Source organism: Malania oleifera, chromosome 1 (assembly GCF_029873635.1).
Source record: "Malania oleifera isolate guangnan ecotype guangnan chromosome 1, ASM2987363v1, whole genome shotgun sequence".
NCBI lineage: Eukaryota > Viridiplantae > Streptophyta > Magnoliopsida > Santalales > Ximeniaceae > Malania > Malania oleifera.
This window is the reverse complement of record NC_080417.1, coordinates 132768967-132793487: the sequence shown is the minus strand read 5'-3', so window position 1 is coordinate 132793487 and position 24521 is coordinate 132768967. Positions and strand designations below refer to the sequence as shown.

General features: G+C 36.1%; 1 protein-coding gene across 1 annotated transcript in view; it reads right to left on the bottom strand.

Moving 5' to 3' along the window:
* LOC131157945 (uncharacterized) overlaps positions 1-24521 on the bottom strand; it is a 145254-nt gene that overhangs the window by 38615 nt on the left and 82118 nt on the right. Inside the window, exons 8-10 of the mRNA XM_058112416.1 lie at positions 7631-7792; positions 6006-6079; positions 5815-5912 (exon numbers count right to left, since the gene is read on the bottom strand). Of these exons, the coding sequence (XP_057968399.1) occupies positions 5815-5912; positions 6006-6079; positions 7631-7792 (334 nt within the window). The remainder of the gene's footprint in view (positions 1-5814; positions 5913-6005; positions 6080-7630; positions 7793-24521) is intronic.

Here is a 24521-nt window from a genome sequence, read left to right as displayed (position 1 = left end):
GAAAATATAATAAAATTTAAAGATAAAATGATCAAAGATGGGGATTGGACTATAGAGGATGGGATAGATACAAATACTCTTTGGAGTAGATTAGCTAGCTCTATTAAAATGATAGCAAAAGAGATTTTAAGTGAATCAAGGGGAAGGTTCTCGAATAGCAAAGAAAGTTGGTGGTGGGATAAAAATGTACAAAAAGTCGCAAATACAAAACGAATTTGGTATAAAACGTGGCAAAAATGTAGAAATAGGGCTAACTTTGAAAAGTATAAGAAGACGAGAAAAGATGCAAAAAAGGCTATAAGTGAAGCTAAATACAAATCATTTAATAGTTTGTACGATAGATTAGATATAAAAGAAGGGGAAAGAGATATATTTAAACTTGCTAAAGCTAGAGAAAGGAAGAGTAAGGACTTAGGAAATGTAAAATGTATAAAAAGTGAGGGTGATATTGTCTTGGTTAAGGACGAAGATATTAAAGAAAGATAGTGAAGTTACTTTAATAAGTTGTTTAAGGAAAACCAAATAGAAGGCTTGAACTTAGAATTGTCAAAGAAGGAAAAGACTAAAAATATGAGATTTATTCGCGAAATTTGAGTTAACGAAGTTAAGTTTGCACTAAAAAAGATGAAAAATAGGAAAGCTATAAGACCGGATAACATCCCAATTGAAAATTCTTAGGTGATAACGGAATTATATGGCTAACTAATTTATTTAATACAATTATAAAAACTAAGAAAATGCTAGATGAATGGAGGAAAAACACTCTAATACCTATATACAAAAATAAAGGAGATATTCAAAATTGTAATAACTATCGTGGAATTAAACTTATGAGTCATACGATGAAACTATGGGATAGGGTAGCTGAACAAATATTAAGGTTAGAAACGAAGGTCTCAGAAAATCAAAATGATTTTATGCCTGGGAGATCTACCACAGAAGCTATATATCTTTTAAGAAGATTAATGGAAAAGTTTAGGCAAAAGAAGAGGGACTTGCATATGATATTTATTGACCTAGAGAAAGCATATGATAGGATACCAAGGGAAGTTCTATGGTGGGTTTAAGAAAAAAAATGGTGTATGTAGTAGGTATACTGATGTCATTAAGGATATGTATGATGAAGTAATGACTAGTGTAAGGACTATAGATGGAAAAACTAGAGAATTTCCAATTACCATAGGTGTACATCAAGGAACAGCTTTGAGTCCTTATCTTTTTGCTTTAGTGATGGACCAACTGACTAAGAGTATTCAAATGGAGGTTCCAAGGTGTATGTTGTTTGCAAATGATATTGTATTAATTGATGAAACTAGTGACTGAGTAGAGGCTGAGTTAGAATTATGGAGAGAAACTTTGGAATCTAGATGCCTTAGGATAAGTAGAAATAAGACAGAATATATAAGACAAAATATATGAAATGTAATTTTAGTAATGATAGGAGGAATAATGGAGACAAAGTTAAACTTGATGAAGAAGATATAAATAGCACTTGTAGATTTCGATACCTTGGATCTATTATGCAAGTTGAAGGAGAAATTGAAGATGGATAGAATTAAAGCAGGTTGGGTAAAATGGAGAAGTGCTTCAAGTGTGCTTTGTGATCGTAGAATACTCTTAAAATTAAAAGGGAAGATTTATAGGACAGCTATAAGACCAGCTATACTATATGGATCAGAATGTTGGGCGACGAAGAAACAAAATATCCAAAAAATAAAAGTTGCCGAGATGAGAATGATTAAATGGATGAGTGGTACAACATTGAAAGATAAATAAAGGAATGAACATATTCGCGGTAAGTTAGGTGTAGCTCCTATAGAAGATAAAAAGAAGGGAGAGACGACTCAGATGGTATGGACACTTGCAATGTAGGCCACATAGTGCGCCAGTGAGAAAGAGTGAGTTAGTTACTATGAGGGGCAGTAGAAGGGGTATGAATAGACCTAAAATAACTTGGGAGGAGATAGTGAGTAAGGATTTAATATCCCCGAATCTGTCAAAAGAAATGGTCCATGATCGCATAAATTGGCGGAAAAGGATTCATATAGCCGACCCAACCTAGTGGGACTTAAGGCTTGGTTTTGTTGTTGTTGTTTTGTTGTATCTCTCCAAAATAATCTGCAATACTCCTATCTCCATGTTGTAACTGAAAGTACTCCTAGGATAGATCATACACGCATGTAATGTTACTAGAGTATAAAATTTTGACATAATCCCAAATCTCCTTCCACGTACCTAGATGCATACACATTCGTGCAATCTGAAGCTCCATTGAATTCCATAAGAGGGAAACAATCAAGGCATCTTCTTGAACCCACACGTCTTTTCTCTTCTCATCAAAAGGATCAGATTGGAGAAAGTAGTCATATTTGCCTAATCTTGCTAAATAAACCCAAACAACTTTAGACTTTTGAACATAATTCATTCCATCCAACTTTTGAGTTGTTATCTGTGGTAGCGATGTAGGAAACAAGTTTTTGGGTCCCAACACTCACAAATCAGCAGCCACACCATTGTCAAACAAGAAGAACAATCAAAACTAATTGGGGCAATCACAAACTATGTGAAGAACCGACACAACCACGGACAAGGTGAACAACTCAACAACAGATATAGCACTGCCCAGCCTCACAACAGGACATACGAATGCTGCCACTGCTCCAAAAAACTCACAAAGAAGCCTTCACAAACCCTGAACAGAGATTAACAGAGTATTGCGAGTGCATGGTCGAAAAAGGTTGGATTTTTAAGGAAGAAACAGGCCTAGAAGCTTGATAATATTGTCTAGAGAAGGAATCAAAACATGGCAAGAGAGAAAAAAGAAAAAGGTGGCTGGAAACTCACTCATGTGCCGGCGCATGGGGTCGGCACTGCTGGCATTTGGCCAGCATGTGGGGGACGTGGGAGCTCCTTTGGCGATGGGGTTTTGGGGGGTTAGGCTTTGGGGGGTTTATGTTTCTAGGTATATGGTTGGTTTTGTGAAATAATGAGGGGTATAGGAGGATCTGGAAAGGACAGCTGTGGGAATGGCTTTTCCCGTGATGACTAAAGGAAATAGGGTTTAGGTTGGATCACACTCTGATACCATATTAAGATTTTGACTAATATGAATGACCTAACTTGAAGATAGGTCTGTCCCTCTATTTATAATACAAATTAAATACATTATAATGACAATAATTCTCTTACTAACTCTCACTAATTAACATACTAACACACTTAATAATAATAATAATACCAAAAGACATAAATAACCTCTAACAGAAAAAAAGAAGAAGAATAACACTATTTTGAAGAGAGAGAGAGAGAGAGAGAGAGAGAGGACTACGATGATGATTGCAAGAATACCACTTCACCTAAAAGCACCATTAGGCTGTGGGCCAACACTATATATCAGGCCTTAACACTCCCTCACACATGTGGCCCAATGGTGCATGGAAACATAAGCAAATAATAAACAACACCCATAATAGGAAAAACGATGATTGTTTACAAAGAAAGAATAAACAAGGGAAACAAGACTACAGCTTGGGACCATATGGCAACTTGGTTTTGATACCATGATAGAATACCACTTTACCTAAAACCTTAAGCTATTAGGTTGTGGCCTAAACCAGTTTTTAGACCAATATCCAATGGTTAATTGAACCGAACCATTAAATACAATTTAAAATTTTAAAGTGACTACAAACAATATTTTTTCTTTCATAATAATCAATATTCATCACTAAAATTTAAGCATCAATCTTAGTGCAATACAACTTTTCTTACTTTAAATTCCTAAAATGTAATATAATTTTATATATAATACCTATATATATATATATATAACGTACTGGTTCAGTTCGGTTAATTGTGGTTATTGAATGGCCCGAACTGAAACTGAACAAATGATTGAAAAAATAAAAATTCCAAACCAGACAAATGGTTAACCAGTATTTTGGTTTGGTTTGGTTCGGTTTTGCGGTTTCGCTTGCCCACCCTTACAAATAGATTCAAGAAATATAAAATATGAACCCTGTAGAAATATAAAATCACAAGAATCACATTGCAAAAGACTAAAGATTTATGCTGTTTTGTGACATCTGGCCCTAGACAATCATTTAATTAAAATGCTGGCTGATTAATCCGCTAACAAACAACACCAAAACATCATCTAACCGGAGCTTGGCCAAGAAGGTATAACTACCTAGTCTTAATAGCAGAGTAGGATGCTCATGCATGCTCCATGCTTGGGGGTGATCAGAGGCTTTTACATAAGGAGGGAGGAAGTGGAGGCGCCTCTTATTCAGTTTGCTGATGATGATACCATTTTGTTTCTTGAGGACAACATTGCTAAATTCCATACAGTCATTATCTAGCTAAAAATCTTCAAGGTCTTAGGTTTAAAGATCAACTTGTCCAAGATTGGGGTGGCTGGTGCCTGTTTGGGCGACTTGGACTTGGAGAGTTTTAAAACCTTGGGGGGTTGTGTTTCCCTTGAGTGGTCGCTTTCTTATCTTGGTATCCCCATTAGTGACAATCCAAACTCTGTGGCTTTTTGAGACCTTGTGATTGAGAGGGTAGGTAGAAGATTGGAGTGATGAAAGAGGTTGTATTTTTCTTTTGGGAATTGTGTCACACTGAACAGTGCCTCACTTTTCAGCATCCCTATTTTCTTCCTGTTTAATTATTGGATAAACTGAAAGACCTAATCACTATTACATCTCCCTCCCTGTATTTATAATATATGCCAAATACATAACGGTGACCATATTACCCTTACTAATTCTCATGCACTAACTCATGCTTCCAAACACAGCAACAACACACAACACTAATACTAAATAACCACGCTAATCACTAACACTTCCCCTCAAGCTGGAGCATAGATATCATATGCTCCTAGCTTGTTTCAAATGGATTAAAACAAGCACCCCCCCCACCCCCCCAAGGCTTTACTGAATAAATCAGCAAGTTGGAATTCAGACTGCACAAGTTGTTGTAATGAGCTTCTGCAAGTTTTTCTTGAATAAAGTGACATAATCGACTTCAATGTGTTTCATTTGCTCATGGAAGACTGGGTTGGAGGTAATATGAATTGCAGCTTGATTATCACACATCAACTCCATAGGCTAGGAATATGGAAAACTAAGTTCTTCTAACATGTTCTTTAATAAGCTCACATGTAGTGTGGGCCATGGCTCGACACACTGACTCAGCACTTGACCGAGCCAATACAGTTTGTTTCTTACTCTTACAAGACACCAAGTTACCACCAATAAAAAAACACAACACCAAGTTGTGCGTTTTGACTCCGCTTATCCAAGTGATTTCTACAGGCCCAATAGACTAGTAGGGTTCAAACCCAGATGAAGTTCTAATCATTTGTCATAGAAAAAAGAACAAATGGTTCATGTATGACTTACAAGAAATGCTTCTTGCAATAGATGAATAATCATGTGCTTCTTGCTTTAAACAGAATTGATTTGACAGTTTGATAGAACCTTGGCCCAAAGTCAGCTTTTAGTCTGATATTGTAGTAACTATTAGCAGACACTGGGTGCTCAAAACAAGCGCTCCAAGGTCTCCACAGAGCTATAAGTCCCATAGATAGGTATCAGATGGCAAATGGAAGGTCAAAATAACAGAAGCAATCTAAACTTGTCAGGCTGCTTTATGAATAGCATTCAGGATAAATATGAGAGATAATCAGGTTAGCTAAACCTTCACAACATCTTGGAAAACTAGGAATCTAGATGAGTAGAAGCCTTGCAATCACTATAAAAAATCTCTACAACATCTAGAACTTTGGGGGTTGAGTGGAAGTCTTACTAGATTCGTCGACAAACATAAAAATATTGTCTTTCGACAATAGTCTTCCAGTAATCATCATTGCTCTCGATCTTATAATTGATTCATTTGAAGTGTTGCTGTAAAGGACATTAAAGACAAACAATTTATAGAGCAATAAAGGAAATGTGGGGAAAAAAATCAATAAAATAAGTTGTTGTACAAGGTAATACCTGATTATAGAACTAAGCAATTGAAGAAAAGTAGTCCTTGACAAGAACTCTGAACCAAGTTGGATTTCTGCCAACTTCATCCATTCAACACATAAAATGAGAACATAGAATGTGGATTAGCAAATGAACATAGAAAGTGGATCGACAAATAAACTAAGTAAACTTAGGGAAACAGAAAATAAAAACAAATTATGAGGTGAAAAGCAGTAAGAATTTAATATAAGATTCAATAGGAAATTATCCACCCATGAAGAAGTGATTGTTCTGCAAAATTTAACATAACAAGCAACAAATATAATATGGAATGTCCATCATTTCCTCAAAGGTTTAATGCACTTCTGCAGCCATTTGGCATATAAAAAATTTTCATACAAAACAATTCCAATCATAAGATAATTATTTCAAATGCTGCATATTACTGTCTATTTGCTAATAAAGATCTGCATTAAATAAAATCTGTTGAGGCTCTTTAGGGTTTGGAACTAAGAATACTCCTTTCCCAATCCACATAAAGCAATCAATTTTTAGGATGAATATATGAGAAGACCAAAAGCTTGTTTAAATTCTGTACAACATGAACTTATGCTCCAGATACATAGTAAGAAACGTATGACATGTTAGGAATATACGAACAAATTCCCGAAACCTGTGAGAAACAAATAGAGAAAGAATAACGCCAAAGAAAAATTCAATCACACGCACAAGACAATATTTACGTGGTTCGGCAATTTTGCTTACGTCCACGGAGTTGCAGGGATTTCAATATTATCAGGAAGAAAGCATAGAGAGTGCGGCGATACAATTCTCTCTCGCTCTCGCTCTCTCTTACGGATACAACCACCACACCCTAATCACCCGAAAGCACCCTTTTTATATGTTGCGCCTAGGGTTCCGTTCCGAATGGGCTAAGCCTTCGCTCCATGGACTAAGCCTTAGGATAGAAATCTCTAATTAAATAGAGGTCGGGTCGTCATCCAAATTAAGACACAACTAGGCTCCACAAAAGCCCAACATGACACTTAATGAGAGAGATTCAAGATTTATCCCGTTCTTTTAAAAATGTTCCTTCTGGTGGAAACTAATGTAGACCTTTGGGCCAGGAGACAAGATTCAGCTTTTACTCCCATCTTACAGGCATGAAGCTATTGACCCTCAGGGTGCAGGTTGTTTGGTTTTTGCCTTTTCTGTCTCCGCTTTTGCTTTTTAATCTCGAGCAGCTATGTTTTGGTTCAGGTTTTGAAGGATCCATTATCCTTTCATCTTGCATTCTCTTATTTACTTATTAGAGTTCTTTCTTCCAAAATAAACTTAATGAAAAAACAGAGATCCAGATGCAATGGACTTTCGCAAGAGCTGAATAGAAGGTCAAATCTTTCAGTCTCATCTTGCATGTGTTCTCCTATTATCAGACCAATGAAATCATCACAGTACAATTTTTAGGACATTGTCCTCATTGGCCTGCCTGGCAATATGTAGCATGTTGAGTAACAATATAACTCAGAATCAAAAACATAAATTTTGTTGGACAATAACACTATCCTATTTATTTATTTATTATTTATTTTTTGTTCTTTTTCCTTTGGAGAGAGAGGAGCTATAATAAATGTAAATAATGAATGACAAACCTCGTATAACAGCTCCAAAACACTTAAAGTTACAAGTATATCATCTGTATTGCTGACTTCTGCCTCCAATAGACTGAGTAGATTTGAGTTGTGAATAGCTGATGCCACAGAGGTTGAAACAGAGAATAGTTTCACTATCAAAGCTAAAACCCTTACTCGTCCCTGAAACATGTTCATATGTAAGAAGGAGAAAGTACAAACAGCCATAAACAATCTCAATTTATATATGGCTTTCATGATAATAACAGCATGGCTGATGGGAATTTATATGAAATCTGTTTTAAGAAACATTTTTTATAAAAAATGAAATTTCATCGAGGGAGAAAAGATGTACAAGGCAGAAAATAAAATATTGACCTAAAATACAAAAGAACGAAAAAAAGATAACTGAAAACATCTTATCAACAAAGCTGCCCAACCACTGAAAATAAAAAAAGTGAATCCTTTTGAAGCAACCAAATGAAAAAGTCCAAATGGACATAAGAAACACAACTCTACCCCAAAGCAAAGGTAAAGCAAATGATCAAAAGATAGAAGCATTCCTTTCCAATCAAATATTCTCTCCCAAAAAACCAAGCAATCTACTCTATAAATTCCAAGCTACTTCAATGAAAAAAAAAAAAGACATTGGTAAGCCTCAGCACTTTCGAAACACACAACATAATAATCCGGGGATTAAGCCTTGCAAGGTCTCCTTCTTTGCAACAGTAGTTGGTGTGAAGCCTATAAGGACAGCCAAGTAACAGGCTTGAGCTTGAAAGAACCTTAGCTCTCCAAATATTTTCAAGACATAAAAACAACGAGTGAATCAAAGGATTAAATTTTCCTTTTTTACAAGGCAACACCTCATGAGCATCCAGAGTCCACAGTCTATGAACCCTACTAATTGTAGGTTGAAAACCATCTAATGAATCAAGCAACAAAGAAGGCTCAACTGCCTCCTGATCATTGAGGTTTCTTTGAAAATCAAGATTCTAAGAAATAGACTCCTCATCAACAATCATAAAAGAAGAGAGGTGTGCATTATGTGGCAAAGAATGATGATAGAAACAAGTAAAAGAAGAAGAAGAAGCCTTCCACACCCACAAAGCCCTCAAAAAATGGACATGAGTTATCAAATTTATGTTTAAAGAAGGAAAGAACCAAGAAGAGAACTACAAAATGCATCTCTGAGGACTCTCATACCAGTATTAGCATCTGAACTATTCTCTTGCATACCAAATTTGCTATTAATCATCTCATGCCAAAAGGAATCGAGTTCCCAGGGAAACTTAAATAACCACTTACCCTGTAAAACAATGTTGAGAGTAACTTTGATAATTAGCTGTTTATTATTGGATGAATTTTGTAAAAAATGGTTATGTTTCAGATTCCCCTAATATAGTTGGTGGTATTTCTTATGTGCCTGCGACTCTGCTAGGAGGTTTAAAGGGTGTTCCTATTTTTTAGGATGATGGTATGGGTAAAGAGCAGCAAGTGATCACATTGGGGATGGCCTTTTGCCTACCCCTGTCCCTTGTCTGATCCTTAGGACAAGAAGTTCAATTGGGGGTAAGAATAAGGTGAATAAGGGTCAGTGTCAGTGAGCAAACATGAAGTGCTCAATTAATTATGATGGGAAGGGTTTAAAAAGGGGTTTCCTTCAAGAGTTATTTGTTAGGTTTTCTTATTTGCTTCTTTTGTTTGTTGTTTTCCACCTTTTGAGGATAAAAAAACATACATTTTTCACCCTTATTATTTGTCAGGTTTACTTATTTTCTCCAAACTTAATAAACTTCTTTTGACAAAAGGCAAGTCCAATTTTGCATAAAATTTCAAAAACAGAAAGTTATCATTACTATCCTTCATGTAATGATCTTTATTTTTAATTAAAAAAATAGAATTCATAAAGAGAGAAATTCCAAGTAGGTTTGAATCTCAAATTCAAATTTCATGGAGAGTTTGTTCCACAGTCGAATTCTTTTGAATTTCACTGAAGTTTCAAGACTTCAACAAATTTTGGATGATTTGTGGAAATCTTTAGACAGAGAAATTGTTGAATGCCACTTCAATTTTCAGGGCAGTAGAAGCAGAAATTTTGACAATGTTGCGGAAATATAAGACTATGTGAAAGGTTATAAGAGTTTAGCGAGGGAGGCAATGTAGGCCAAACATGGATACAAGGTCTGGTAAGCTTTAAAACTTGATGGACACACACCCTCCCTTAAAGCCTAAAAGGCTTTTGGACTTCGCTAGCCTTGGTACTAGAAAACATCAACATTCTTAAGGAGCCATAGAGCAAGTATAACCACAAGGTAACAAGCTCAAAACCATTGATCTTTAAGGCCCCTGATTTCTTAAAAAATCAGGGCTACAAATCTCAAAGTAAGACTCCTTATAAATCTTGTGGAACTGTGAAAATCATCAAAAATCCTGATTATGTCATGCTTGAAGAGGTCCCAGTTTGCTTGAAAGAAAGCCAGAATGAAGCCATAAGGACCTAGAGGGCTAGAAGAATTTCCTCCTAATAAGAACGCCTTTTGAGCCACTGCACAGTGGAGGTATTCAAAGTTCTGAAAGCATCGCTATCAACTTTTGGCCTCTAACTCCCAGGATAAAAAGACAGATTCTTCTAAAAGTTGCAAATTCTGTTCTCAACGGCCTCTTCCACTACCAAAATCTTCCCCTTAATTCCAACTCTACTTGAGGTGTTAGAAGCTTCTGTGGCATTGGCTGTTTGGTGGGAAAAACCAGGATTCCGATCACCTTCCTTGTTTTTGATAACAAAAGAAGAAGAATTCATTAGATTAAAAAGAATATACAAAAAGGAGAATAAGAAATCCTTCTAAACAAAACAAAGAAAAAATAAAATAAAGACAAGATAAGGAGCAGTCATCGAACTAATAAAGCTAGCCAATCCTGTTGGACATCATAAAACCTCACCACTTTAAAAAAACCAGCAGCAGCACATCAAAGCAAAGCTAACAAAATGAACCTTCTCCCACAAGAAAGAGGAATTCAGATTTTCCCTGAAGAGCATTGTTCCAACAATAAACCCCACAGAACTGCGAAAACTGCACAACTCAATAAAGCATCTGCTTCTTTCCTTCTAGCAAAGCCAGAAAATGAAATGACCAACAAACCTTCCACAAACTCTGGACAAACTCAGCTTTCTCCTAGTAGACCAAAAAGCTTATTTCAAATATTCCAAACAAAAGTGCAATGCAAAAACAAATGAGAAGCTGTTTTTCTGAACCGTCAAGGCACTGGGAACACACATCATGAGAAAGTGCCTTTGAAGGTCTCCTACTCTGCCATACATTGTTGGTGTCAACTCTATTAAGAACAACCAACCAAATAAAAACCTTAATTTCTGTGAGGAACTTTGGCCTTCCAAATAGTTTTATGAAGTGTAAAGGATGCATTAGCATTAGTCAAAAGATTAAAGAAAGACTTGCAAGAATAAACCCCAGAAGAATCGAATATCGCTACCCTTCGTAAAGGAAGGAAAACATTCTCCAACTAAAGTAACAAAGAAAGATCCTCCACGTCCCTATCATTTAGAGTTCTACAAAAGTTGAAATACAAGGAAGCAAATCACCATTAGGAAATCAAAAAGGAAGAAATAACATAACTATGGCCCAAACTCAAGTGATAGAGACAAGGAAACAATGTCAATGAGGCAGTATTACCAACTAAAATATGTCCCTGAAAATGAAGTAGAGAACGATTACTCAAAACAAAAATTAATATGAAGAATTAAGAGGGGGTATATCTGAAAAATACACCTCCATGGGCTTTACAAAGAACATCTAGTTCCCAAATTAGCATTCCACCATACTGCACCAAAGAGAGGATTCCTCTTAATGGAAACTGCCAAAACCATTTAGCCATAAGAGCAGCACTTTAAGACAACTTACCAAGACCCAGAACTCCATCCAAATTATATCTACACACAATGTCCCAACTAACTAAATGATCCCACTTACTTCCAACCCCCAACCAAAGGAAATATCTCATAATCTTCTCATGCTTACAAGCTATTCCCACCAGAATCTTAAAAATAGACAAAAATAAAAAGGATCCTAACAAGAAAAGCAGGAACAAGAGTAATGAAAACCACTAGAAAATATAATGCACATTTCCACCCATCCAAACGCTTATACACCCTCTCCACCACTTAATCCCCAAAACCCACTAGCATAGGAAGGCTAGGACTGCCATTCAACGGGACTCTAAAATAAGACGAAGGACAATCCAAAAGACCACGACCTGCTAGCCAAGAAAACTCCATAAATCTACTGTAACTCAAATTGATAGCCACAACACCATCAAATGAATAGAAACCTTCTTGATTTATCTTCCACACTAGGAACTTGAGCTATTTCTTCATCATCGAGCTCTTTGAGGTTACCAAGAATTACATCCTTTTCAAACAAATATTCCCAAAAAGTGTTCTTATTCCATCATTTCAATTTTTCTTTCAATTTTGTTAAGGCCTGATATACATTGTTGGCCCATAACCTAATAGCTCAAGCTTTTAGGTAAACTAGTATTCTAACATGGTATCAGAGCCAGGTTGCCAAGAGGTTTGGGGTTTTAGTCTTGTTGCCCACATTTGTTGTCTATTTTCTAAAGACTTATCTTATTCCCTAAAATGGGTGCTGTTAATGATTTGTTTCTCTCTTCACGTGTTGTCGGGCTGCATGTGTGGGGTGATTGTTAATAGCTTAAGCTTTTAGGTAAACTGATATTCTAGCATGGTATTAGAGCCAGGTTGCCAAGAGGTCTATGGTTCATTTTTGTCTATTTTTTAAGACTTATCATATTCCCTAAAATGGGTACTGTTTATGATTTGTTTCTCCCCACGTGTTGTTGGGTTGCATAAGTGGGGTGATTGTTAAGGTTTGATATACATTGTTGGCCTACAACCTAATAGCTTAAGCTTTTAGGTAAAGTGGTATTCTAACAAATCCCTTCAAATTTGAGGTACTCACAAAGCTTACTTGCCCTTCAAAATGAAGCAAAGACCTCCATAATTGACTTTCTAACCCAAACTTTGTGCTTGGCCAACATATGTTCAAACTAGAAGGGAGCTAGACCCCATTTATTCCCCCTATATCAAGAATGATAGGGAAGTGATTCGAGATAGGCATTGAGAGAAGTTTTTGTGAAACCTTGGGAGGAAGATGTTCTTCCCATCTCATTAAGAATAAAAACATGTCAATCTTTGGGTATGAGGGGATCTCTCAAGAGTTAGACCATGTGAAACACCAAGGAGGGTATTTACATTAATGAACTCTAAAAATTCATGGTTATGCTCTCCGAAGTTGGTGAGGAAAAAAAAAAGATGTGGAAGAGGAGATATCTAAGGAATTATTTTCCTTGCAGCCATATCATTTGGAAGGAAAATACACCTTTAAGATTCAGATCTTCATTTGGCTGCAACTTTCAATTAGATTAACACACATGATCTGTTACAGATTAGAAGACCCTATAAGCCTCTTAGTCCTAAATCTGCTTGATGCGCCATGAGTCCAATGAAATGAACACTCACATCTTCCTTCATTATTGGACAACAAACCATCTATAAAATGTTTTCTCTTGTTTCATTGAAGCTTAGGTGGCACCTCGGATTGTGGGGGATTTCTTACTAGTGAGGATTTGGGGATTTTGGAATGAGCACAAAGGGAAGAGCTTTATGGTGTAGCACATGTTTTTTCCATCCTTTGTACCTTTTGGATCAAGAGGAATGCAATAACTTTAAAGGATCATTCAACCTCTCCTAGCTTGTTATGAGACAAAGTTGTGTTCTTGGCTTCTTTATGGGCCTTTTGCTTGGTTTCTTTGGAGGTTTTCGCACTCTGAAAAGGGATTCAAGGGCAGCTATAGCATAATTTTAAAGAATCTTTTGCTTTGATTTTTGGAGGACATCTTGTTCTCCTCTATTCGCAAACGGTTATGTTGTATTGTTAATGTTAAAGCTTGATATACATTGTTGGCCCACAAACTAATAGCTTAAGCTTTTAGGTAAAGTGGTAATCTAACACGGTATCAGAGCTAGTTACCATGAGGTCTTGGGTACTAGTCTTATTGCCCGCATTTACTGTATGGTATTTTTTTTGAAAAAATTTATTTCGTGTTCCCTATCATGGGTGCTATTAATCATGTGTTTATATATCCATGTGCTGCCGGGCTGCACGTTCAGAGGAGTGTTAAAGCTTGATACACATTGTTGGCCCACAATCAAACAGCTTAAACTTTTAGGTAAAGTGGTAATCTAACAGTTAATATATATTTTTTCTTATACCAAGAAATGCTCTCTAAAGTTCCATCACTTCTTTCACAAGGATTAATTGAAGAGGCATTGCACTTAGCTTTGACCGCAAAAAGTTCCTTGGCTTTGAAGCACTCTCAGGGCTGAAAGCCAACTTGGGGAAAAGCAAAATTATTCCAATGTGGGACAGTGCTGAGGGGGCTTTCCTTGCAGGTACTTTGGGCTTCAAATTGGGCTTTTTCCCTTATCATGGTCATCCTTTTGGAGCTAGATTTAAAGACAAAGGAGTTTGGGATCCTACAATTGAAAGGTTTGAAAAACAAAATTTTTGGTTGGAAAAGAAATTACCTGACAAAAGAGGAAGAATTACCCTCACCTAGGGTACCATCTCAAACGTCCCTATTTATTTTATGATCTTCTTCCCCATTCCTTGCTCAATAGCCAAAACATTGGAGGACATTCAAAAAAGCTTTCTTGAGGAAACTTAGGAGACGATTCTTTCTGCTTCTAACAAAACTCTCCTTGGGAAATGGCCATAGAGGTTCATGAATGAACATCATCTTGTTTGGACAAAGATCATTATTTCAAAAGCATTGAGGACAACTAATGGACTTTTAAAGAAGTTAGAGAACCCTCAGGTGTTAAGAGTTTGGCGAGGCTAGGAAAACTTCTTCCCTTTTTTATCAAATAGGCATGGGGGATGGGAAAAATATTTTCTTTTGGCTGTGGCCTCTCTCCTATTATAATTCATAACAAGGTTTCCAACTACTTTCAGTTTGGCCAATAACAAAAATGCTATAATCATAGTCTTAAATTTCCATGAAATTCTCAAAATTTCCAATTTCCATCGCTCTCAAAATTGAAATGGTGTCAATTTCCGTTTAACATAATTTCCATCGAAATTTTAGCTAAACTTGTTGAAATTTTATCTACAGAACGAAACTTCCTCAGAATTCAACTAAGAGATTTAGGAACTAAGTGAAATTTCTCTATTAATTTATTTTATTTTTTATTGAAACAAAAAGATTATTACAAGGGCTTTTGACATTATATGAAAAAGTAAACTTACAAGACCATTTTTTATTGAACCATTCATGTCAAAATTATCATTATTTGTAGAATAAAAAATTATTTAAATGATTTAGGAACTTCATTTGTATTAATTGAATATGTTTAATGCACATTATCTTAAAAATATGTTTGATACACAAATTATATTACAACTTTTCTACCTCTTACACAACATAGATGTATTTAAATTTGAGTTGAGATCAAAATTTAAGACCTTGGCTATAATCATGGTCTTAAATTTCCACGAAATTGTCAAAATTTCCGTCAAAATTTCCAATTTCCATCCCCTTTGAAATCGAAATGGCAATCGATTTCCATCTTGCATAATTTCCTTTGAAATCTCAACGAATCATCCGAAATTTATCGAAATCTTGAAATTTTAGCAAAACTTGTCGAAATTTTAACTATATGATGAAATTTCGTCAAAATTCAAATGAGAAATTTAGAAGTGAAGTGAAATTTCTATCTTAATTTATTTTATTCATTTTATCGATACAAAAGATTATTACAAGTGCTTTTGAAATTATATGAAAAAATAAACTTATAGTAACATTTTATTTAACCATTCATGTCTAAACTATCATTATTTGTATATTAAATAATATTTAAACGATTTATGAATTTTATTTGTATTAATAGAATATGCTGAATGTACATCTTACAAATTTGTTTGATACACATACTATTTTACAAGTTTTCCACCTCCTACAAAACATAGATGTATTTAATTTGTAATATATTAGTCCTAAAACTTATATTATTATGTTTGTTAACCATTTCTAAAGTTTCACAAAGAATTCCATGCTTTATTACTAATTTCCGTTATTTTTTCAAATCGAAATCAAAATTGACATCGAAATCGAAATTTCTGTCGAAATTTCCGTACTTTTGGAGCTTTGAAATTTGAGTCGAAATCTAAATTTAAGACCTAGGCTATAATTAGTAGTCACCTTCAGTTTTTTCAGCCAATGGGGATTACCTAGGGCATTCCCCATAATTGGGATATTGAAAACTTTGTCAATTATTTTGGCAGCCTGTATATTGTTCTTTTTGAAACATCCCTAACGAATTAAAGTAGACTTGAGACAAAAGCGGCAGCTTTATAGTTGGCTCCTACTACAGGAAACTCATTTCTCCTGCAGCAACCAGTAGCAAGTTCCCCCACAAAGGTTGGTTTTTTTGTGTGGGAGGCAAGTTTTGGGAATATTCTCACAGTTGACAACCTGCAGAAAAGGGGACCGCCTTTTGTCAAAAGACGCTTTTTGTACAAGGAAGATGCTAAGACAATTGATCATATCCTTTTGCAACATTATTGGACCATAAATATCTGGGATCTGGCCACTGCTCTGATTAGGCAGTGGAGAACGAAATCCACGCATGGAAAGTTATTTATTCAAGGAAAGAAGGAAAATTTGACTCTCAATCCACCTACCATTTTTCAGATTGTGAGGAGAGAAATAAATATAAGAGTGTTCATTGGTGAAGGTGGTGTGGGCAGATTAGAAAAGATAAGCACAAAAAGGAATGAATTAAACCGGAAAATTTAAGAAGTAAACTAAGGAGAGAGTAAAATGGTACTCTCTCTGTCTCACACAAAACAACTCTCACTCTCGCAAGAACAAGACCATGGCTGTGCTTGCAGTAGGCGGCGTTAAAGCGCTTGGTGCAGATTGAAGGATTTCTTCAATTGGAAATTGAACAAGGAGGGGGAGACCCCTCTACTGTGCGTTCTCAAGAACAACATCTCTATAGGTGGGTTGATTCTTGAAGGACGCAGTTTCCTGGTTTGCCAATGATTTATCAACTTTCATTAGGCTGCAAAGGGGATCCAGAAGCATTCATAAAGGAAACCTTCACTGCTGGATGGCGATTAGATGGATGAAGGTGGGGAAATTTTTGGAGTTGGAGTTAGGGCTGAGGAGGAAAGGTAAGGATTTTTCGGTGTTAATCCTGGAGGCGGAAAAGGAATGGATGGCAAAACTTTGTGAAAGAGTTCTGCAAATTCACGAAGGAAATACGTAATGATTTTGAAGGAGCAGGCATTGCAAGTGCTTCAGCTCCTAGATTGTGGAGTCAGGTAGTGATGGAAGGAAAGGAAATGCTCAAGTCATCTTCAATCAGAAAACTTGTGTCTTCAGTGCAGGTGTGATCTGTGATTGAAGGAATCTGGGGTGCTGTTACCCTAATATACCGCCGCTCGATTGGAGGCAAATATCCATAACGTGAAGGTATATAGAGTTCCAGAGGCTGCTGCAATTCTTGCATAGGTGGCTAGGGCAGCGATTGGGGATGATGAGGCGATGATGTCTGGGTTGCTGGTTCTCATCTTGGATTTGGGCCAGACATGTGAGAAAGGAGGAGCTTTTTTTTTTTCAACAAAGTTGAGCCACTTAATAGAGCAGGCCCAATATTTAGACAATAATACTATGGGTTTCTTTGGATTCAAAAGAGGGCTCTTCTAAGCAGGGACTCTCACAGATGGGTCTCGTCTCTAAACAGACTCACTGCAAGGATATGAGCACTCAGGCCTTGCCCTTGTCTGACCCTGTTACTGAGCAGGTCCATTATTCTAGCCAAAATTAACAGAAGCCAGATACAGGGGAGGTGGGTTTTCAGTCGGCCACTAACAAAGTCCAAATCCTCTCTCCACTTCTCCAAGACATGCATAAAATGGATCAACTTTCAGAGCATATTCAGGATGAGTTTAGCTTGGTTTCAAAAATTGTTCGTGACGAAAATGATGACAATATTATAAATGTCAGATTGGCCGTTGATACTGGTTTTGCAGAGGGATTAGAGGCTGGTGTCTAAAGGTTAATAAAATAGAAGAAGCTGGTTTGGGTAGGAACCTGATGTTTCAGTTTTTAATTCTGAAAAATCTAATTGTCATAAGGTGTATGCTCATCAGAAGGCTGCTCTGATGGGTGTGAAAATGAGGAAATTATATGAAGCAAAGAAGAGCATTCTGGTGAGACAAGGCCAAAAATATTAAGGAGGGATTCTGAAGGAGAGTTGAGTATTGTGGAAGACACACTTGCTAAGATGAACAACATTGCAAGTGATGGAGTTAGCAAAGGAAAGGAGGCTAAGAAATGGGGAGACTTATCAGATAATGATAGTGATGACATCAGTGAGTTTGACTATGATGGGGATTTGCAATTGGATGAAATTCGGGAACACTACAGATTTGCTTTTGAATCCTGCGAGGGACCTATCATATGTACATCCAGCCCCAGTGGAAGTATTGGAGGGGGTTCCTACTTTTGAAAACAATAGATTGGATAATAAGCTGCACTGCGAGGATGGGATTTTGCCTACACCAGTGAAGATGATTTCTAGGAAAGATTTAGAAGTCCACAATATCATGGATAAATTGGATTTTAAAATGTGTGATTCTGGAGGAATTGAAGTGCGATTTGATGGGGGCAAGTACAAAGAGAAGAAGGGCCAGGGCGAGCTAGCAAATTTACAGTACTAGGTGAATTATGACAGAAAGGGATTGAAAAAGGGTTTTCTTGGATAATTGTACTTTTTGTTTATTTTTCAGTTTTAATTTAAAATTTGTATTTTTTTGTTTGTTTGTTTGTTTTTTTTTTTTTTTTTTTATGTTTTTTACTTGCTCAGGTGGAATTCTTGTCCCCTTACATTGTAACTTCTCTTTCCCAATCTAATATACCTTCTTTTTTATCTTAAAAAAGAAAAAGAAAAATAAACAAGTGATCAAATGATCAGCTACACCACTGAATATAATCAAAGACAAATAGACTACAACACTTAACCATTTGGAATAGTGGCTTGTACATGATGGTCACTTGCATAATTCTTGAACTTTTGCACACCTTGCATCACAGATGATTTTCTTTTGACACTGTTTTAGACGTAGCTGGCACCCCCTTGGTGCGTTTGAATGAATTCTCTCTTTGCAGATCAAAAGGAAGAAAAAAAAAAAAAAAAACAGCTATGTACATGGATACATGGAAACTGAGCATGGGATAAGAGGCCATAGGAAGGAACAAGCTTTTGGACAAAAATTAAAAAAATCATCAGCAACATCATGACAACTGCAATGTCGAAGGGTTAAAGGCCACAATTCAAGAAAGATGCTCAATAACAAGGACACCTAGGAGCCCCTCGAATATCATTTCTCAGATTTCACAATTATTATTTATTTGCGTTCAATAACATGGACACCCTACACCTGGTTGTAGGGTGTGATTTAGAAAATTGTCTATGTGAAATAAGTTTACATTAAAAAGAAAAAAATCAAACTTGTATTTCTCGTGTAACACAAATTGTCTTTGTACACACGACCAGTCCCAAGCCCGGAAGGTGCTAGGTAACTGATAGAAAATGTAAAACTTTGTCAAATCTTTACACCATCATGAATTCTTACCAAAGCCACTTGGGTTAAGGGAATGGACCAAGTAAGTGTAGAAGGGAGAGGACTAAAAAGTCAGCACAAGAAACTATGATTAGATTAGCAACTTGGAATATAGGGACACTTACAGACAAAACTATAGAAATAGTGGAAATAATGTTTAGAATGAAAATTTACTTAATTTGCCCTTCAAGAGACAAAATGGGTAGAGGAGAAAGCTAGAGCAATTGAAAAACCCGGATTTAAACTTTGGCACACTAGAAAACAGAAACATAAAAGGGGGTGTGGAATATTGTAGACCAAGATCTAAAAGATAATGTAGTAGGTGTTAAAAGAAGAAGGCATCTGATCATTAAAATCATGATAGCTCTAGGATTGGAGATGGTCAATGTCATTAGTGTGTATGCTCCCTAAATAGGGTTAGCAAAAAATCTTAAAAGACAATTTTGAGAAAATATGGATAATATTTTACAAGGATACCAACATCTCAAAAGACATTCATAGAAGTTGATTTGAATGCACACATTGGAAAAGATAATATAAGCTATGAGAGGAGACATTAAGGCCATGGATATGGAGATAAAAATGAGGTCGGTGATACAATTTTTTATTTTGCCATGTCTTACAATTTGGTTATATTGAATACTTGCTTTATAAAGAGAAGAACACTAAATAACTTTTAAGACTGGGCTTAATAAAAGGCAAATAGATTTCTTCTTAACTAGGAAGAGAGATTGTCTATCTTGTAAGGATTGTAAAGTTGTCCTAGGTTAAAGTTGGGCTACACGACATAGAGTTCTAGTATTAGATATATATACTAAAAAATGAAAGAGAGAGAGTAACATAAATCAACACAGTGGGACTAGGTGGTGGAGCTTGAAGGGAGATAATATAGCAAAAAATTCAAAGATAAAATGATCAAAGAGTGTGATTGGATGGTAGGGGTTAAGGTAGATGTAAATATTGTTTGGAATAAAATAACTAACTCTCTATCATAAGGATAGCAAAAGAGATTTTAGGCGAGTCCAAAGGAAGATAGCCAGGTAGTAAAAAAAAGTTGGTGGAGGGATCAAGAAGTCCAAAAAGCCATTAAGACAAAAATAAAAAAAATAAAAAAAATAATGGTATAAAATATGGCAAAGTTGTAGAAATATCAAAAATTTTGAAAAGTATCAAGGGACAAGAAAAAAATGCAAAAAAAGACTATTAGTGAAGCTAAACATAGAGCTTATGATACTCTATATACTAGACTAGATACAAAAGGAGAAAAAAGACATTTATATACTTGCTAGAGATAGAGAAAGAAAATGTAAATATTTAGGTGATGTAAATGTACAAAGGATGAGAATGATAATCTTAACTATAGAAAAAGACATAAAAGAGAGGTGGCAAAGATACTTTGAAAGTTGTTTAATGAAAACCAAAATGAAAGATTGAACTTGGAAATGACAAATGAGGAGAAGACTAAAAGTAGGAGATTTAAATTATTTAATAACAAAAGTAGAGTCATTGAAATTAAGATGGCGCTAAAATAGATGAAAGTGGGAAATCTATAGGACCAGATAACATACCAATTGAAGTTTGGAAATGTTTATAGGATAAATTGAATATTTTGTTAACTAATCTACTCAACATTATTATAAAAGCCAAGAAAATGTCAGAGGCATAGAGGAAAACAACGTTAATACCTTTATACAAAAACAAAGGTAATATTCAAAATTGTACTATCATGTAATCAAGATTATGAGTCATATGATGAAATTATGGGAAAGGGTAATTGAACAAAGAATTAAGACTACAAACGAGGAATTCAAAAAATTAATTTGGTTTTATGCTTAGGATATCAACAAAATAAGCTATTTATCTTTTAACAAGTTTAATGAAAAAAATTAGGGAAAAGAAGAGAGACTTGTATATGGTTTTTATAGACCTAGAAAAAGCATACGATAAAGTACCTAGGGAAGTTCTTTGGTGGGTCTTAGAAAAGAAGGGGTATGCAGTAGATATATTGAGGTCATTAAGGATGTATGATAGAGTAGTGACTAGGGTTAGGACTGTAGGAGGGGAATCTAGAGATTTTCCAATCACAATAGGTTTAGATCAAGGTTCTGCTTTGAGTCTGTTGAATAATTAGGTAAAATGGAAAACCTAACCTCAATGATAGGTCTCCCCCTCCATTTATAATATATGTCAAGTATGATACCAACGACCATAATACTTTACTAACTCACGCTTATTAACATAAAATCTAACACATAATAGTAATAATGTTAAATGACTAAATAACCATTAACACTCCCCCTCAAGCTAGAGCATATATATCATATGCTCCTAGCTTGTTACAAATGAATTTCACAAGAACACCTCCCAAGGCTTTAGTGAACAAATCAGCAAGCTGAAACTTAAGACTTCACATGAGTGGTTGTAATGAGCTTCTGTATATATGCTCCTAGCTTGTTATAAATGAATTTCACAAGAGCACGTCCCAAGGCTTTAGTGAACAAATCAGCAAGTTGAAACTTAGACTTCACATGAGTGGTTGTAATGAGCTTCTGTACAAGTTACTCCTGAATAAACTGGAAATAAACTTCAATGTGCTTTGTCCATTCATGAAAGACCGGGTTGGAGGCAATATGAATAGTAGCTTGATTATCAAACATCAACTCCATAGGCTAAGAATATGGAAACCTAGTTCTTCCAACATGTTCTTCAACCAAACAAGTTGACAAGTAGTGTGAGTCATAGCTCTTTGCTTTGAGTCAGCACTAGTCTTGGCCACCACAATTTGTTTCTTACTCTTCCAAGAAACTAAATTACCACCAACCAAGATACAATACCTAGCTGTGGATCTTTTGTAGGAAGGCGACCCAACCCAATCTGCATCTGTATATCCTTGAACATAAATGTGACCCTGATCTCGATATAAAAGACCTCTCCTAGGTGCACCTTAAGATATCTCAAGATGCAAATTACTACATCCTAGTGGCTTGTTCTGGGGAATCGAAAAACTAACTCACAATACCTTTTGAGAAGGATATATCTAGTTGAGTGCGACTATAAGATAATTCACTTTCCAACAAGTCTCCGGCGCCGTCGTGAGTTAGGCGAAAAATCACCCATTTATGGCATTAACTTACTATTGGTATCCATGGGTTTATCAACAGGTTTGGATCCCAACAACTCCATTTCGAAAAGATCAAGAACATACTTCCTCTATGACAAGATAGTTCCTATACAAAATCTTGATACTTCTATACCCAAGAAGTACCTCAATTTTCCCAAGTCCAAGGTTTGAAACTTAGTTTGCAAGAAATGCTTTAGGCTTTGAATACCTTGATCATCATCACTAGTAATTACAATATTGCCCACATACGCTATACGTAGAATCATTCCATATGGAGTATGACGATGAAATACAAAATGATCTATTGCACACCATTGAAGGCTAAACTCAAGTTCTACAACAATGAAGCCACCAAACCATGCCCTCAGAGGGTATTTTAAGCCATATAGTGACTTCTTGAGACGACACACTATACCTAACTCCCATAGATCAACAAACTTAGTTGGTTGCTCCATATGTACCTCCTCCTGAAGATCACCATGTAGGAAAACATTCTTCACATCTAACTAGAGTAAAGGCAAGGGATAGGTGGTGGCTTAGGAGATGAACAAACGTATTGAGGCAAGTTTGGCTACAAGGGAGAACATGTTCCAATAGTCTAGGCCATACATCTAAGTACATCCCTTAGCAACAAGGCACACCTTCTTTTGAGCTAAGGAACCATCTGGATTAACCCTCATAGTGTACACCCAACAACGACCTACCACAGACTTGTCGGGAGGAATAGACACCAAGTCCCATGTATCATTATCTTGTAGAGCATGCATCTCTTCTATCATTGCGTTCCTCCACCCAGAATGGGACAAGGCTTCAAAAATAGATTTTGGAAGAGCAACAACAGACAAAGTACTGGCAAAATAGTAATATGAGGGTGACAATAAATCAGAACAAACAAAATTAGAAATTGGATGTTGGTTACAACTACTTTTTACCTTTTTGAATAGCAATGGGCAAATCAATATCTCGAGAAATAGGATCATCTGACGAGGGAACTAAAGGCGTAGAAGTGGAAACTAGAGGAGAGCCTTGAGTCGCTACGTATATACCTGCAAATTCGAATAATCCAAGTGACGAGAAGGACTCAAACTAGATGAAGATATTGGAGGACTGGGCACAGATATTAGGTTAGGATCTAGAAGACAGGGCAGAGGAAGGGACTCATTAAGGTCAACAGAACTCAAGGAATCAGAGTAGCATGGTTTAGACTCAGAAAAGGTGACATTAGTAGAAACAAAGAATCAATGTAAAGTGGCCCTATAACATTGATATCCCTTTCCAGTATAGGAACACCCTTAGAAAAATACATTTGATAGCGCAAAGATCCAACTTATCCATTCCGAGACTTAACTGATGGACAAAAGACACAACCAAATATATGAGGAAGGGAGAACAAAGGAGCCTTAGGGAAGATAACTAAATATGGGATGTTTACCACCAAGGATAAAGGATGGCATTTTATTAATAAGAGAGCAAGCAGTGAGCATGACATCACTCCAAAAAACTTTGGGGCCATTCATTTGATACAACAGGTATGAGTGACTTCGAAAAATATATCTGTTTTTTCTCTTCTGCTACTCCATTTTGTTGTGGAGTGTGGGCACAAATGTAACAAAGTATTGAAACCCCCAATTTCGATGTGACACAACTCGAACCCCAAACATCACAATGGATGAGCATGAAAGGACTATTTGCACATTTGTTAACTTGGGAGCAAAGGGAACACGATGATGTTTTACCAACTGACAAGATTCACACTAAAGACTAGACACATAACCAAAGGTAGGAACTAGCAGTTTTAATTTTTCCAAGGACAGTTGGCCAAGGCAACAATGGATTTGAAGCGGTGTAACAGTAGATGTGCAGGCAATGGGAGAAGAGTGACTCAAAAGTAGTAGAGATTCTTCCTCATCTTCATATCCCGAATAATCATAGAATCAAGAAAGAAGGCCACACAACAGTTTAGTGCCTTTGTAAGCTTACTAACTGACATTAGATTGAAAAGAAACTTGGGAATGTATAAAAAAGAAGAAAGATAGATGGAGGGAGTAGGATTTATTGTTCC